Source organism: Sus scrofa, chromosome 6 (genome assembly GCF_000003025.6).
Source record: "Sus scrofa isolate TJ Tabasco breed Duroc chromosome 6, Sscrofa11.1, whole genome shotgun sequence".
Classification (NCBI taxonomy): Eukaryota; Metazoa; Chordata; class Mammalia; order Artiodactyla; family Suidae; genus Sus; species Sus scrofa.
The window spans coordinates 145,254,431-145,273,299 of NC_010448.4; the positions used below are offsets into that span (position 1 = coordinate 145,254,431).

The 18,869-nt window shown below is 41.1% G+C and overlaps 1 protein-coding gene across 5 annotated transcripts in view; it reads right to left on the reverse strand.

Annotated features, from left to right (window-relative positions):
* IL12RB2 (interleukin 12 receptor subunit beta 2) overlaps positions 1-18,869 on the reverse strand; it is an 82,149-nt gene that overhangs the window by 44,180 nt on the left and 19,100 nt on the right. For all 5 annotated transcript variants that reach the window (XM_021093523.1, XM_021093522.1, XM_021093521.1 and 2 more), the window contains 5 exon segments: positions 18,545-18,659; positions 17,274-17,458; positions 15,675-15,817; positions 13,876-14,026; positions 2,517-2,596 (listed from right to left, as the gene is read on the reverse strand). In XM_021093523.1, coding sequence (XP_020949182.1) covers positions 2,517-2,596; positions 13,876-14,026; positions 15,675-15,817; positions 17,274-17,458; positions 18,545-18,659 — 674 coding nt within the window.

Below are 18,869 nucleotides of genomic sequence, written 5' to 3' on the forward strand. Positions count from 1 at the left end.
CTTGTGAGAGAAAGGGTGGACTACAAGAGCTTTAAAGCTCCTTTGGATTCCAAGACTTCATTTTAGAACCCAAGGTTTGTGAAGATGAGGGACAAGCTCAAATGAACAGCAGAGAGAAATGTGCACATGCCAGCTTGCTCAGCATCACCTGTGGCTAACAAAGAGTTATTTGGACTTTGCTCTGATGCCAGTTTCAGAGAGAAAGCCTAGACTAGAAGAGAGTGAGATGGGACCAGAACAGCATCTTTCCAGATAACTGTAAAGGACATTTTGAGAGAAGAGATCTTTACAGGGGGAGGGATTTTTTTTTTTTTTTTTTGTCTTTTGTCCTTTTAGGGCCGCACCTGCAGCATATGGAGGTTCCCAGGCTAAGAGTCCAATTGGAGCTGTAGCTGCCAGCCTACGCCAGAGCCACAGCAACACCAGATCCGAGCCACATCTGTGACCTACACCACAGTTTATGGCAACATTGGATCCTTAACCCACTGAGTGAGGCCAGGGATCGAACCCGCAACCTCAGCGTTCCTAGTCAGATTCGTTAACCAGTAAGCCACGACAGGAACTCCAGAATTTTGGTTTTAATGTTACTTACTTGTGAAAACCAAACCCAGTAGCCAGGAACTGAGCTGGATTCTTCTACAGTATTCACAAGTTATGGCAGCTCTAAATGTCTTGCTTTAAGAATAGTCTTGCCATTAAAAATGCTTTATTTTAAAATAAATTTTAAGCTGCAGTTTTCATTTCAACGTGAGGAACTTGATTATGACTCACCAAGCTATTTATAGTAATCTCCTCTTCTACCAGACCTTCGTGTGTGAGAGAGAGAAAGGGAAAGAGGGAGAAAGAGCTCATTTCTTAAAAGTGAAGAGATCGCAATTATGAAAATCCAGCTTGCTAAGCCCTTCAGAGAACTTTATTGCTCTCCCTCTTCAGGTTTCACGCCCATCAGCTTCATAATTCCAAAACCGTTTATCCACCGTTAACCGCAAGAGGTATCATAAAAGGGATGCAGGTTTTGGGACATAAAGAAAACCTCTTATAAACATGCCCATCAGTAGCTCAATTCAAAGAGTATTTGCTTTGGACAAAAAAAAAAAAAAAAAAAGAGTACTGGAGTTCCCATCATGGCGCAGTGGTTAACGAATCCGACTAGGAACCATGAGGTTGCGGGTTCGATCCCTGCCCTTGCTCAGTGGGTTAGGGATCCGGCATTGCCGTGAGCTGTGATGTAGGTTGCAAACACGGCTAGGATCCCGAGTTGCTGTGGCTCTGGCATAGGCCGGCGGCTGTAGCTCTGATGAGACCCTTAGCCTGGGAACCCTCACATGCCGTGGGAGTGGTCCTAGAAAAGGTAAAAAGGAAAAAAAAAAAAAAAAAAGAGTAGTGATGGTGCAGAAAGCACTCTGGATGGGGTCAGTCCTGGCTCTGCACATCGTAGGTGGGTGACTCGGGAAAGAACTTCCTCTTTCTGACACTCAGTTTTTTCCCATATTAAGTGGGGACACTAGCATGTACTTCTCAGGGATTTTGTAAGGATGAAGCGAAATGACAATGCCAGCTTCCAGCACTTTCTAATCCTTCTACATGCTGCAATAACAGGAGGCCTCATTGTTTTCCGGAAGGTTGATGGGTCACCATGGTTTGACTACTGTTCCCAAGGAAAGCTGCTTTCTATCTAGTCTTACTCCTATTAGTTTTTACTATTATTAGTATTCCTGAGGTAGAGCCGCTATCTTTCTACCTCATCCATTTTCAAGGACCACAGAAAACATATTTCTAAATATCAACATGCACAACTTTCTTTTCCCCTACAGTGAACAAGTGAGGTGGCATGGTTGCTGCTGGGCATATGGTATGTAGGAGAGGTGGTGGGCAGAGGGGAGACGAGTCAGAAGAGACAGTGTAGTGATGGGCTCAGAGGGTGGGCCTGCTTGGGGATGGAGGGGACCTGGATCCGACCGGAAGCGGATGAGGGAAAGATGCAGTGGTGCGGAGGCAGGCACACGGCCAGAGCTCTCGCCCCTGTCTGGCAAGAGTAAATGACACAGAGTCAAGTATCATGAGGATCTGGCAGAAAAAATGAGCTCCAGCAGAGTCTCTGAAGCCTCATATCAAAGCCACTAAGGAGACAGAAGGTCTTTTTCTGGCCCCGAAACATCATTCAAATATGTAATTCTCTTCTTGTGTCCATTTGAACTGCATAAAAATGACACAAGGAGTTCCCATCATGGCTCAGTGGTTAATGAATCTTACTGGGATCCATGAGGATGCAGGTTTGATCCCTGGCCTTGCTCAGTGGGTTAAGGATCCAGCAATGCCGTGAGCTGTGGTGTAAGTCACAGATGTGGCTCGGATCCGGCACTGCTGTGGCTGTGGTATAGGCCGGTGGCTACAGTTCCAGTTAGACCCCTAGCCTGAGAACCTCCATATGCTGTGGATGCGGCCCTAAAACGAAAAAAAAACAGAAACCTAAACACATAGTTCTCCCGAATTTTAAGTGGACACTGAAAACTTACCTTCCAGAAAAGAGAAATCTGTTGTCTTTTGTAGTCAATGTGCTGTTTCATGTACCAGACGTCTAACATCCCTGTAGGCTCTGTTTTGAAGAGGAAAAACATCATTTCTTATGTGCATATATATTTATACAATATAAAAACTTTAAGTCAATTGGTTATTCAATAAATGATCCTGGAAAAGTAGGATTTTAGGATGATTTCAATTTTCTTTGTGTCCCAAAATTTCCCTTTCTCTTTTGTTAAACAATGAACATGAATATCTTTGACCACAGAAGTCAGAAAAGACAAGGTTACCTTAAAAACAAATTTTAAAAAATGATGAAGAGGAAATTAGGTTCTTTTTTTTTTTTTTTTTTTTCTTTTCTGGCTGCCCTGTGGAGTTCCCAGGCCAGGGATAAGATCCAAGCTGCAGCTGCCACCTAAGCTGCAGCTGCAACAACACCAGATCCTTAACCTGCTGCACTGGGCCCAGGATTGAACCTGTGTCCTAGGGCTCCCAAGACACCGCTGATCCTGCTGCACCACAGCAGGAACAGCAGAAATTAGATTCTTAACTTACTTTTTTTAAAAAATAAAAAAGTTTTTTTTTTTTTTTTTTTTTTTCAGTGCCTGTGGCCTGCAGAAATTCCAACGGCAGGGATCAAACCCGAGCCACAGCAGTGACACCAGATCCTTAACCCCCTGAGCCACCAGGGAACTCCAAGATTCTGAACTTACCCTTAAGATATGTATTAATAAAATAACCTAAAGAGGAGCTCTCCTGTGGTGCAGTGGGTTAAGGATCTGGTATTGTCACTGAAGTGGCTTGGGTCCCTGCTGTGGTGTGGGTTTGAGCCCTGGCCCAGGAATTTCCCCGTGCTGCAGGCATGGCAAAAACAACAACAACAACAACAACAACAAAAACAACAACAAACAACCAAAAAAAAAACCCCAAAAAAGCAAAATACAGAAAATATTCTCAACCAAAAAAATAGATATAAATCATAAGGGAAACATTTTTTGATCCTATGAAAACACAAAATACAAATTATAAACTTTGCGTTCATCTCCATTCCTAAACTTATATTGGAATATAATTATTTGGCTTTATGATCATTAGACAATATAAGGCAATCTATCTCATTTATTTTAATACTTCTTATATCTACCCAAGTGCTTAAATGTAATAGGCTCCCAATAACTCTTTGTTAAATGAAGAATGAACAAATAAGACAATGATACTTATATGATGCTGAAACACAGGCTGAACCAGTGGAAGAAATAACCGCAATCCATAAGACAATGATCAAATATGACTTAATTTAATTTGAGAAAGTCAATCAAATATATTTGAAAAGGAAACTGAATAATCAACTCCTATGTGTAAGTGTTGTGTGTGTGTGTACGAGTATGTGAAGTAGTTTTATTTCTCCTACTATCAGATTTGTTTTGAGTTACAGCCAGGGGTGGGATCAATAGAAGCAATCCTTGAAAACAGGCTTCAATTGCACCAACCTAATTTGTGCAACAGTAACACTCAGAGTATATTAGGGTGAGGCTATATTGGGGTTTCTTTGGGAGTAGCAAGTTGCATTTAACCAGATGGAAATTTCCAGAAAACTATGTCCCACCTGGATTGCAGAAGACAAGCATCCAGGGAAGGGAGAAGAGAAAGCAGGAAAGGGAAGGAACACATGTACCAGCACATACTATGGGCAGGTCCTGGGTGAACCCATTCACAGTAACCTCTCCCCTCCTCTTCAGCCCCGTGATGCACTAGGCTTCAGTGCAGTGGTTAAAGTGTGAGCTCCAAGCCATGCCATCTACGGGGTACTCCTGGCTCTGTGGTCTTGGACAGATGCTAACCACGTCAAGCCAGTTTCCTTATCTGTCAAATGAGGATCATAAATCCGTACATCAGATGGTGTGAAAATTTAAATGAATGGAAGAGTGTGCTGACACTTGGTAAGCACTCAGTAAATTTAGTTGCTGTTTTCTTCAATTGAAAGCCAAAGTGCTGAGAAGTCAAGGAACTTGTTCAAGGTTCCAGCACCAATCATTGGAGAAGCCAGGCTTTGAACACGGCTCTGTTTTATCACGTAGCCCATTGTTCTTGCTCTGCGTCAGGCAGTTGCCTGGCTCTGCGAAGGCTTATGATTTCTCCGTAAAACTTATATCTTCCATTAGGTGAGCCTCTTCCGTGTTCTATTCCCTTTGTCATTTCCTTTTCCTGACTCTCTCACCCTCATCTTTTTTTCTCCTATTTACAAATATTCACTTCTTTTCTTCCCTTTCTCTGCCCAGCGGTGGTAACATTCACGCTTGCAATGAGGACATGGAGGTAAGAAATGTGTACAAAAGACATTCTGGAAGTGCTCTCAATCCTTCAGGACTGCAGCGACCCAGGGGTCAAGCTCTTAACTTTTCTTCTGCTAGTCCAGATGCAAAGAGGAAAAAAAGCACAGGCAACAGAAGGTAAGGGAGACCTGACACTCATTAACCACCTACCAGGTGCCAGGTAATACTTGAACACATTACATGCATGATCTCCCTTAATCCCCACACAGTGCAGAGGATGCATACGGTTACACCTGTTTTGCAGCAGAGGACAAGGAGGCTGACAAAGATTCAATGATCCACAAAAATTGTGGAGCTGAGAGAGGAGCCCAGGTCTCACTGTCTGCAAAGGCCCTGCTTGTCCATGACAGTTCGCCATGTTGAGCAAAGATCTGAACACTCCACAAACAAGATAATCCAGACACAACCACATGATCAGGATTTGGAAACTCGGGTGTGGTCAGTGCCAAGCCAGCTGATGGGTTCCATGGTGCTCAATGTCTTCAGTCAATTACATATGGGTAAGAAATTCAAAGGGAACACTCACTGCCTCATTGCCACTCGCTGGCCCTACCACCTACCAAATTAAGAGCTAAGAATCAAATTCTACAATCATATTCTCTTTAAAGGATGAATGGCAAATGTGCTGAAATGTTAATGGTGCCCACCTGCAGTGTAAGCCTCTCTGGGAGAGAGATCATTAGCTGAATCTGTATGAATTTCAAAGCGTAAAATTTCAGGACCAGGAATGTCAAACCACTGCTGTTTAAAGCAACGTGAGGGCTGATATTAGAGAGAATCTTTGACCTTCAGCTGTCAGAAAACCATTTAAAGTCCTAACCTCAGTATTGTCTAACAAAAGACAGATAAAGCTATTACAGGCAGGCAAGAAAAGGAAAGCCAGAGGTCCACGTAGCCAAGTGATAAATAAAAAACAGATGGGTAGAGACAGTTCAAAATATGAATATTGAGAAATGGAATTTAGGTCTCCTGAGATGTACGTATGTCCAGTGTAAAGGGAAAAACTGTACGGTTAAAGGGGAGGAAGTCAGGAGTTCATGCTGTGGTGCAATGGGATCAGTGACGTCTTGAGAGCACTGGGATGCAGGTTTGAGTCCGGCCTGGCACGATGGGTTAGGGCTCTGGCGTTGCTGCAGCTGTGGCTTAGGTCGCAACTATGGCTCAGATCTGATCACTGGCCCGGGAACTCCATATGCCCACGGGGCAGCCAAAAAGGAGAAAATAAATAAAGAGGAGGGAGTCATCAGCATGAAAAAAGAGGACATCCTAAATTAGGCAAATCAGCCTATCTGACATTGAGGGTTCTTTCAGTTCTAAATCCCAAGATTCCAGGATTCTAAGAGATAGCACATGTGGTAGATTAACCAGGGCCGAGCCATGTGCTGCTTCTGAGATTAGCATCCACATCTGAGGCAAGAACGTGGATGAGAGCAATTGAATTGCACATGGAAAGCAATCCTCCACAGAAGCTTTAACAGGCAGTGGAGCGGAGTAGAAAAATCTCCAAGAACAGTGAAAAAGGAGAATTTTACACAAAGTAAATATGCAAGAGGCCTATCTTGAGAGATTTCAAGTAGTGGACTAAACTACCTGAACACATGAGAATATTTTGGTCCGAACCATGCTCCAAGCAGGGCAAGATAGAGATAAGTCATTTACCAGCGAGATTCCTGGATGTCCACTCTTCGGGCTCCGATGCATTTATCTAAAATCTAGTTTTGAATGACTCAAACAGATTGACAAACGTCTACTTTATCAAACACGTTTTTTAGTGGTGGGCTCGCAACTTCAGACATTACCACCTGCTGTGTCTCCATGGGAAATCCTACACGGACTCCCCCAGCCTTCCTCCTGATGACTTTCAACACTTGGTTGGCTTTCTTTCCACTTCTTTCTGTCACTATTTTGGGGGGCTCATCATCCACATGGGTGTTCCTTTCCAATGTCTGGACCTGTCAGTCCCTCCACCTGCTCACTTCCAATGATCCGATTCTCTCTACTGATGCCTTTGCCTCACACTTCACTGAGCAGAGAGAAGCAATCAGACGGGGATTCCTTAATCTCTCCGCTGCAAAAACTTTCAAACTTCCCCATCGATTCCATTAGACAGCACCCCAACTGATTTTACTGAGGATGAAGAACCCAAGACCAACCTCATGGGTTCTGGATCCCATTCTTTTGCTTTATCAAGGCTCTCTCCCCCACCATTATCCCTATTCCCTGTATCATTCATTTCTCCCTCTCTGCTGGGACCTATCATCACCTTACAAATATACTGTATTATTTCTAACCCAAAAAGCAAACACAAAAAAGGAATTCCTAAATATCACATCCTGCTCCAGCTACTGCCCAGCATTTCTGCTTCCCCTCATAGAACTTCTTGAAGAGCTGTGAACTGTCACTATCTTTCTTCCCTCACCTCGCTCGCATTCACTCTCAACCAATGCCAGCTGAGATGCTGTCCCCACCACTTCACTGCTCCTGGTTGGCAATGAATGCTATTTTGCATTCATCTCTCTATTCTCATTTCATTGGATTTATTGGCAGCATTTGACACAGTTGACTAGTCCACCATCTTTTTTTTTAAGAGATATAACCTGTTAATATCCAGATCACAGCGAAGAGCCAGTTTCCTAATGAAAGCAGGGATGTTTCACCCATACTAAAATCAACGCAGGAACTGTGTTAGAGTGTTGATGGGGAAAAAGTGAATTGCAAAAGATGACATACAGCATATCATTTTGATTAAGCTCAAAACCAAATAAAACTAATCACTGCTTTGAAATATATTTCTGAAAGCTATGAGAAAAGTATGAGGATGATATAAACACATAATCCAGGAGAGTGGTACCTCTGGGGAAGAGTGACAGGGTAAGAATATATTGGTAATTTTATAGCATTTAAGTTGAATGGGGGTGGCTTTGTAAGTGTTCATTTTGTTGTTATGAAAGTAGCTTAAATTAGAATAGCTATAGTGGCAATGGAAGGAATGAATAGATTTTGAGTATGTTTAGGAGAGTCAATTGCTGGTATGAGGGGATGGGAGAAAAGGAGAATTTCAGGAGAATTTCTTGATTTTTGACTTGATTAATTAGGAAAGACGGTGGTGTCACTATAATAGGAAAGATTGACATAGATGGATTTTGGAAGCATTCTGCTTTGCAGAAAAAATTCAAGTATCTGTTTAGGCTTCGTGAGGTTTTAGATGTCTGTTGACATCTAAGTGAAGATATGGATTAGGTGATTGGAACACAAACCTGAAGTTCTGGAGGGAGTCTAGGACAGAAACTATATTCTTTCTATCTCTCTTCCTACCTATCTGGTTTTAGAGCCGTGAGACTGAATGAGATCAGCTGCAAAAAGAAGGGGGCCAGTATGAAGCCCTACAGATTGAGATTAAGAGAGAGATACCCAGCAAAAGAGACCAAGACGAATGGGCCAATGGGGCAGAGTAAAAATCGGAGCATGCGATTTCACAGAATTCAACAGAATTGAGTACTTCCAGGAGGAAATAGCTCTTTTCTCCTACTATAATAACTTTGGAGGCCACTTGTTCCAGATGGAGGAAGGTCCCAAGATGCCCTCTGGACTTTGTAGTTTTTCCTTGGTGATCCCCTTAAGAAAGCGCCCCCTGATGTTTCAAGATAGACTTGAGTCTGAGCACCTGGCATAGTTCCTACTATTCCCACACTCACAGATCCTCCAGAGAAGTATTCTTTTCCATTGACTTCTTTGGGAGGCCTTCATGGAAAGCATTTCTTCCTATGGGGGTGATCAGCATCTTGTCCAATAATTAAACTTAGGTATTTACTTCTTCCAGGGGAGGTGTTAGACTTAGAGGAGGCCATAAGAAGAAAAGAGGGTAGAGACACTCATTGGGTCTCAAACACAACACTTTCCCTCTGATGAAAATGTTCGCAGGTAAATCCCTGTTAGAAGGTAAAGAACCATTCACTCGCATTCCTCAGGCCTTAGGCAAAAAGACGAGATGAATCATTTTTAGTGACATGAAAATTTTGTAAAATTTAAATGTCAGTGTGCAAAATAAAGTTTTGGACATAGCTTTATGTATTTATATGCCGGCAATGGCTGTTTGCATGTGGTCACAGCAAATTTTAGTAATTGCAACAAAGATCACCTGGTCTGTCAAGCTGAAAATGTTGACTTACATGAACTTTTAATGAAAACATTTGATGACTCCTAAGCTAGACTTACTATCTTGCTTGCTAACCAAGATGGTAAAATAACCTCTAGTATTTAATTGTTCACACCTCACCTCTTTTAGCAATAGTTAAAAATCACAAATGAATGAGTAATTGTCTAACTTCTCATTGTGAAAAGGGGTGGCTGCAGCCGGTCACCCTGCATCTTCTCCCTCCTGGGGGTCTCTCCCCAGTCACCCATGCCATCATCATGACGGGGAAGAACTCCTCCTTCCCTGCTCTGGCACTAGTGTGAGTATTTAACACTGTCCTTATTAATTGTCCACAGTTGAGTTTAGCGAGACCAAACATGTAAATAAGACTTTGAAAAATGGTGAATGAACAGACAGAAACACTCAATTGATAATACAGCTCTAAGAAATAGCTCAACCCTCTTTATTGTGGCGTCTCCTCGTGGGTGTCCAAAGAGGTTAGGGGTTGCCTTTCCCCAACACCTGGACATACTCTTGGGCATGTCTGGACACCATGCAGCCCAAACTCAAGAGTATTTCCCACTAGAAGCAAAATACAATTGCTTACTTCCCAGTATGAGGCCTGAATTTGATGGATATGGATGGTGGACATCCTCCCCAACACAGAAGAATGATCTCTGTCCTCCTACCCCTTACTTAGTGGTCAGTTTAAAAGTGTGTCTCATGGAGGAACATAACAAGAGTTGAATATGATGACATGGAAAAGGACTACGTGGGACAAATAATGCCCTCGTTCTCTGCTGGCATGCTATAAATAACGGAGCCCAATTCACCAGGAGATAACAGATTGCTGTTTTGAGTAGCAAAGGCTGCAAAGAAACAGCTCTATCCTAAGTTCATTCAGTTTTAGACAGTAATTTTATTTTTCATTGATTTATTTTTTAGACAGTAACTTAAAAAAAAAAAAAGCTTACTAGTATTTTTTTTTAATACCACATTATACATGAGTACCCATCTCAAGGGTTAAAAGGAAGAAATGGTTTTTTTTTTTTTTTAAATTCACACCTTTTAGGTTTACATCAGTTGGTGTTTCATACAGAAACTGATGACAGAAACAGTGGTAAGAGGTGAAAACCATGCAGCTTAGAGTAAGAGAACAGAGATCCTACAACAACCCACAGAAAGATCAAACACAAAAAAGGGAGATTCAGACATTGAAAGGAAGCCAGCAGGGTTTGGTCAGCGTGGTCTATCTCAGAGTCTGGGTTTCTCTCTTTATGAATGCCTGCAATTACTCTGAATAAGCCAGTTCCTTGGTTCAATTCATAACCATCTGCGAGTTCATAGCCATAACAAGTTGCTGCACTCATTGTTATGATAGTGGTTAATTTTATAAGATATGAGAAAGTCACCACCCTGTCTTGAAGGGTTTTTAATTCAACAGGTAAACACTTAAAGAAAAAAAAAAACTTACACATCTCTAAATAGGACATTATCAAGCGTGAGTAGAAATAACAAGAATTTACAAGCCTAGAGTTTCTCTATAGTTTAGCCTAATGTGATATTACTTAAGAATTTCTCAGCCTATTTATTACCGTGGACTTGGCCATAAAATATGGCCCATTTTCAAGAGTTTTATCTGTACTGTGTATAAATAAATTCTAATCCATGAGGTATTTAAAAAATGCATTACTTCGACACGTGTAATAAAAGGATAATGAGTAAAATCTGGATTATTAAAGTAATACACATTTAAACAGAGAGTAAGTGGCTCAACGTTAATTTGAGATGTTTATCATGAAATGACAGAAATAAATTATCATTTGTCAAATTCATTTTCAAAAAATTTTTAAAAATAGAAGAGTGCAATTAGCATAAGAAGAAAGGAAAAAATACTATTATCCTACAATTTACACATTTATTTTATTAATAGCACATCCTTGAAAGTCATTGGGGTATCACTGATACATATCATCAGTTATCAAAAATCACTAGTAGAAAACAAACAAGCCTATCAAAAAATGGGCAGAAGATCTAAACAGACAGTTCTCCAAAGAAGACATACAGATGGCTGAGAAACACATGAAAAGATGTTCAACATTGCTCATTATTAGAGAGATGCAAATCAAAACCACTCTGAGGTACCACCTTACACCAGCCAGAATGGCCATCATCCAAAAGTCTACAAACAATAAGTGCTGGAGAGGGTGTGCAGAAAAAGGAACCCTAGTACACTCTTAGTGGGATTGTAAATTGGTGCAACCACTGTGGAAAGCAGTAATGGAGATTCCTCAGAAAACTAAACATAGAACTACCATTTGATCCAGCAATCCCACTCCTGGGCATCTACCCAGAGAAAGCCACGACTCGCAAAGACACATGTACTCCAGTGTTCATTGCAGCACTATTTGCAATAGCCAAAACATGGAAACAACCTAAATATCCATTGACAGAGGAGTGGATCAAGAAGAGGTGGTACATATACACAATGGAATATTACTCAGCCATCAAAAAGAACGAAATACCAGCATTTTTTGCAACATGGATGGACCTAGAAACTATCATGCTAAGTGAAGTCAGCCATACAATGAGACACTAACATCAAATGCTTTCACTGACATGAGGAATCTGAAAAAAGGACAGACTGAACTTCTTTGCAGAACAGATGCTGACTCACGGACATTGAAAAACTTATTGTCTCCAGAGGAGACAGTTTAGGGGGTGGGGGGATGTGCCTGGGCTGTGGGATGGAAATCCTGTGAAATCAGATTGTTATGATCATTATATAACTACAAATGTGATAAATTCATTTGAGTAATAAAAAAGAAAAAAAATCACTAGTAGCTCACAGAAAACAATGTAACTTAATCATGAGGTTAGTTTACATGCACATTTGTAAGTTTCTTAAATATTTAAATTTTCTAACATTAATGCTTCAAAATCTCCAGATAATAAAACAATGTACTATACGCTGATTATTTTTCCTCTGAGACCAACTAACACAAATTAAGACGTTGTATACCGTAGCACTGAGTGTTTTTGGAAACTAATATTCACATGACTATTTTTAATTTCTCCAAAGATTTAGTACTGACATAAAGTTGTTACAGGGATTTTTGCTTTAATAAAATATTTAATTATACTTCAATAAAAGTGTCTTTCCAATAACTACCGAAAAGTCCAGTAGACTGAAAAATATATTTGTTCTCCTTTTCATAGCTATGGGCAGTCTAGTGCTGCTCATGTGAGCAGTGAGTATCAAAGGTTTAAAGAATTGCAGTGCTATAATATGTAGAGGAGCAAAGATTGCTGGGGGTTAAGTTTTTTTTTTTTTTGTATTTTGTGTTTTGGTTTTGCTGTTGTTGGTTTTTATTTATTTTTTTCTTTTTAGGGCCATACTCGTAGCACATGGATGTTCCCAGGCTAGGGGTCAAACCAGAGATACAGCTACCAGCCTACACCACAGTCACGGCAACACGGGATCTGAGCTGCATCTGTGGCCTATACCACAGCTCACAGGAATGCCTGATCCTTAACCTACTGAGTGAGGCCAGGGATCAAACCCGTATCCTCATGGATACTACTCAGATTTGTTCTGTTTGCGCCACAATGGGAACTCCTATTTTTTTTGTCTTTCAATGCACTTTTAAAAATTATAGTTGATTTACAGAGGAGTTCCCATCATGGCTCAGTGGTTAACAAATCTGACTAGGAACCATGAGGTTGTGGGTTCGATCCCTGGCCTCACTCAGTGGGTTAAGGATCTGGTGTTCCCCTGAGCTGTGGTGTAGGTTGCACATGTGGCTCAGATCTAGTGTTGCTGTGGCTCAGGCATAGGCCAGCGGCTACAGCTCTAATTAGACCCCTAGCCTGGAAACCTCCATATGCCACAGGTGCAGCCCTGGAAAGACAACAACAACAAAAAATTATAGTTGATTTACAATGTTGTGTCAATTTCTGCTGTATAGCAAAGTGACCCAGTCATACACACACATACATATATATACATTTTATTTTTAAATGTTATATCTCCAGAGTCTACCTTTTTTTTCAAGATTTTAGCATGGCTTATAAAGCCGTATTACTTTTCATAGAATAAAAAACATACAATGTATCAAGATTGAATGATAAAGGGATGAAATTAATTACTGGTTATAGCTTTGTAGAATAACAATGAGTTACTGAGATAGTAAGTGAAACAGAAATGAAATATAATCAAACATTACTGAGGCATAAGTTTGTAACCAACATGACAACATGTGGCAAACATGAGTAGGACTTACCTAATGTCAAAAATTTCCTAGCAGGAGTTCCTGCTGTGGCATAACTGGATTGGTGGTGTATTGGCAGCACTGGGACACAGGTTCAATCCCCGGCCCAGCACAGTGGGTTAAGAATCTGGCATTGCTGAAACTGCAGCTTAGGTCACAACTGCGGCTCGAATCTGATCCCTAGTCCAGGAACTCCATATGCCTTGGGGTGGCCAAAAAAAGAGAAAAAAACCCTGGCAATATATACATATACATATCTCCCTGGACAGCTTCAAGAATTAAGCCAATGTCAAAATGAGCTTTTTTTAAAAAAAAAATAATGATTTTTATTTTTTCCATTGTAGCTGGTTTACAGTGTTCTGTCAATTTTCTACTGTGCAGCAAAGTGATCCAGTTATACATACATGTATGCATTCTTTTTTCTCACATTATCATGCTCCATCATAAGTGACTAGACATAGTTCCCAGTGCTACACAGCAGAAAATGAGCTTGTTAATTAATGCACTCGTATGTGAGATTCAGTATCAGTGCTTAACAGATTCTATTACAAGAAAATCATTACATCCTCCTCTCTCTCTCTCTATCCACCTCCCTTCCCTTTTTTTGGACACATACCTTTCTCTGGAGTTTGAGTTCTCAATGATTCACTCCAATCACTCCATCTACCCTTCTGAAGATGTGGCTTAGAGGAAATCTGAAATTCATATTCTGTAAAGGGTTTCAGATCCACCAAATCATGTCTTCCTTTGGCATTTGTAGCATTAACCTTGAATCCAACAAGATTTACAAAGGTGACTGTTAATACAAAATTAAAGGTAAGAAAACCAGATCAGATAACCCTACTTACTTTGCAAATCTGTCAACAAGAAGAAATACCAGTGACTACACATGATGTTAACCTGAAACAGTAGCTTCTCATTAAAAAAAAAAGCTAAAAACTCCTAGGTTTAAGAACCCATCTAGGGAGTTCCCATCATGGCTCAGCAGGTTAAGAATCTGACTAGTATCCATGAGGATGTGGGTCTGATCCCTGGCCTTGCTCAGTAGATTAAAGGATCCAGCATTGCTGCAAGGTGTTGTGTAGGCTGCAGATGTGGCTTGGATCTGGCGTTGTTGTGGCTGTGTCATATGCTGGCAGCTGCAGCTCTGATTTGACCCTGAGCAGGGGAACTTCCAGATGCCATGGATGTGACCCTAAAAAGAAAAAGAAAAAAAAAAAAAGAAGAATCCATCTATATGGATGCCAGGAACGATGCTGAAACGAGTTGAAAAACAAAGAAAGATTTTCAAAAGGGCTTTGAAGAAATTTGTTTCTACACTAGATATTACATTTGGTCACAACGAGCATGTGATGAATATTTTAACACAGACATAGAACTGGTTCTAAGCAGAAAAGTTTAATTATATAAGAAAAATTATATACGGAAAATTTAATTACTATACTTCTCTCTATGTGAAACTGACCCTTTGTTACTATTGTAAGCCATTATATTTTACAAATATACTAGAAGGAATCATAATCCTATATTTTTCTTGTAAAAAAATGTAATGCTTGACATTATATCAAAGTGTGAAGCTTTATCTTTGGAATATTTAATTCACATAAGCCTGTTTGAACATTCCCTAATATTTCTCTTTCCAATACGTAAAAAAAATTCCTGAAAAAGTAATAGTGGAAATAATAGCGGGATAGGGAATAGAATAACAAGGAGATATGACTCACTTACTAGAAATAAATTCTAGGAAAATGAATGTGGATTTACAGAAGCCTGTGGCTTGAAACATTTCAGAATCAGTGATCAAATTTTAAGACCTTTATTTCTTTCTTTGTTTTTTTCTAAGGGCCACACATGCAGCACATGGTAATTCCTGGGCCATGAACTGGGTCCAAGTTTTGGCTGTACAACATCAGATCCTCTAAACCACTGCACTGAGCCAGGGTTTGAACCTGTGCCTTCAAGTGACCAAAGCTGCTGCAGTCAGATTCTTAACCCACTGTGCCATGGCGGGAACTCCTAAATTTTAAGATATTTCTTAATAAATAGAAGTATAAATGACCTTCTTGTAAGTCTCAAATGTGTACTTCAAGGCTAAAGATTCTTTTTTTTTTTTTTTGCTTTAATTTTAGGGCTGCATCTGTGGCATATGGAAGTTCTCAGGCTAGGGGTTGAGTTGCAGCTGCAGCTGTCAGCCTGTGTCACAGCCACAGCAACTCAGGATCTGAGCCATGTCTGAGAACCACACCGCAGCTCACAGATCCTTAACCCACTAGTTATGATCCCGACTAGTATCCAGAAGGATGTGGGTTCAAAACCCGCTGAGCCACAATGGGAACTCCAAGGCTAAATGCTCTTAAACTTTAGATTTTGCCTTTATACCACCCTGGTTTTCCCCTTCACTCTCAAGATCATTACCATATTCCAGGATCTGCTGTAAACAGGCCGGTATCTGAGTCGATTAAGCAGCACTAGCCCCTCATCTCTCCATTGCAGGGTACATGTGCTCACGGAGGCATTTACACATTTGATTCTGATGTCCCACGGAGGAAGAGGCCTCACTAGTAACCAGGACAAACAAAAGAATGTGATTCAGTCTCCATAACTGGAAATTGTCTTATGTATTGACATGAGCTATAAAGAGCGGAACAAATCTCATTTCTAAGATGCATGGCTGCCAAACTTGGTGAAAGAAGTCCCTGGCTTTAAGAAAGAAGGAGAGGAGTTCCCGTCATGGCGCAGTGGAAATGAATCCGATTAGGAACCATGAGGTTTCAAGTTCGATCCCTCGCCTTGCTCAGTGGATTAACGATCTGGCGTTGCCGTGAGCTGTGGTGCAGGTTGCAGACATGGCTCAGATCTGGCGTTGCTGTGGCTGTGGCATAGGCCAGCAGCAACAGCTCCAATTAGACTCCTAGCCTGGGAACCTCCATATGCCACAGGTGCGGCCCTAAGGACAAAAATAAAAAACAAAGAAGTTTGATTCACTTCTAAATCATTACGATAATTCTCTTTAATCTATCCTCATGCTTGCCAAATAAACTACCACCACCACTAGTGATAGTGTCGATTCCATTGAATTCAATGGAATCCAATTGAATGAAAACCAATGTTTTCTGAGAAGGCAGAGGCAACTAGTGGGGATCACCTCGGAAAGAGAAGAAACGCTGGTAGGAAAGAGAGCAACAAAGGAAGAGAAGAAAATAAGAGGGAAGGAAGATGGCTAGAAATGAACGGTCAATGTAAAGAGACAGAAGGGAGGATGGGGAGAAGCATGATAGGAAAATGCAAACACCTATGTTCAGACTGATAGCAGTGTGTGTGCAAAGAGGCGCTGTGGGACGAGAGAAGAGAGACACACAGTGTGAGGCTGGCACCCCAAGCAGGCCAGAAGCCCAGGCCTACCTGGCATGATGAGCCCTTGGGAATGCCTGGGCTGGCCTCGCATTCAACTGAGCCAATTATATTTTCTCAGAAATGTGCTGGGACTGGCTCACTCTAACTCCACGCTGATGAGAGGGGTGGAGGTGGGCAGTCTCAGAGCAAGATGCATGGGTACCTTGATACACTTTATTTATAGATTGCACCTGGCTGCTCTAGCCCAGCAGGCCCACATGCAGCCAATCTCAGAACAACGGAGTATCCATGGGGGGGAAAAGACCCCTCTACCACAAAAGGCTTACACTGAGCTTCCTGAATAACGTCACAGGACCCTCTCCTCAGTCTGATGGTGTCATTGGTGGTTGGTACCTTCATGGGATCTGAAGCCAGAGGCCCTTATTCCTCCAATAGAATGATGCTGAATATTCCATTTTCTACAATCTCTCTATAGCTCTAGAGTCATATACCATTTTACTTACATCCAGAAAACACCTATCCTTTGCCTATGCCTATTTGGCCACTTTCCATGAACTACTGTCCCTTCTGAAACAATCACACATAGAACATTCAAGAGATTTAAAAAATAATGTTCACCTGCCAATGACTGACAGCTACAGAACATGAAATAATACGTACCTACATCCAACAATGTGAATGTGCATGGAAATGAAGACGCAGTCCCTAGACTATTGATGGCAGTAACCTGGGCTGTGTAACTAGATTCAGGTGATTCAGGGGGTAGGTTGATTCCAAGGTCCAAAGAGTCACAATAATAATCGCTACATTGCTTCTGCCAAGTTAAATTTTTTGGTCCATTTAATCTGTAAGTAGGAGATGACTGTGTTAAGAAAGATACTTTATGTGCCAATGCCTCCCTTTAGCACAAAAAGACAAAAGGTTCAGATATTTAAAATTATAGACTTTTTTAAAGGTCAATCTTTTTAGATAGGGGGATATACTATGGAATATTTGTATTCTGTGGTCATAAATAAGATCTTACTTCATCCCTCTCTCTCTTTTTTGGTTAGGACTGAGCTTTTTATTTTTAGTGGGGGAGGTGGGGCACACCCACATTATGCAGAAGTTCCCAGGCCATGGATCAAACCCAGGCCACAACAGCAACCCAAGCCATTGCAGTGACAATGCCGGGTTCTTAACCCACTGCACCGCAGGAGAACTCCAGACTGAGGGGTTTTGGCATTCATATGAAGAGTAACCATCTGTATACTATCTGAATTCCCAAAACCCTGGCTAACATCTTGGCTCCTTAGGGCAGACCTAACCACTGTCCAAAAGATCTGTGCCTCCCTTGGCATTTACTGCACAGAAGTGTCAGATCCTAGTACAGAATGGAACCTTGAGCCCCATTTCCTTCCCCATCTGCTGCTCACTTAGGCATAATGCTAACCATTTAATTGGATCTTTGAACGGGATGACAGAATCAACCCTAAGGAAAAGGTTTTCCCAGAGTCTCTTTTTGTGGACTCTCAGGTCTGGCAAAGGTGCTTTAAAAAGAACCTCCTCCAAGGCTAACAGAAAGCTACCACAAAAAAAGAGTCTATTTATACATCAGGACCCCAAGAGTCTGCAACTGCAAAAGAGGAAAGGGATATAATGTTTAAGGGATATAAGGTTTAACCCTACAGGGCAGGGAAGAACACCCATAACATGGCCTTGGATGCCCTGAAGGGAACCCTCGAGTTAGTCCTCAGACCCAAAACATAAGTTCTCACACTTCAGATGAATGAAGCAGTTTTAACTGATGAACGCTAGAATTTTTTAAAGTATCTAATTACCTAGAGATGTCTCTACTGCTTATTCCACCTGGTAAAACTAGAACTATTAGATATATCTAAATGTTATCGAAGACCTATAAAAACAGCTGCAAAAAATATAGCCCCACTCACTGTAAAGTATATGCAGTATATAGATGGGTATCTCGTCCTCTGTCCCAGCTGCAGGCCACTGTCCCACGTTCTCCCTTCTGCATACAAGATACGTTTTGAGGCTGTTCTGGAACAACTTTAAAACGAAAGAGCAAAAGCTCCGATTTTAAATAGCACACAGGTGAGATTTCAATTACATTATTATCATCCACCAACAAGACAGAAACACTTTCTCTATGTTTCCCGTGCCCAGATGAGCTGGGAGCTATTTCAAACTCCGTCAAGTTCAAATTTGCCTCCTAGACATGAATTTCCTCCAGTAACGACAGTAATAACAGTGAACATG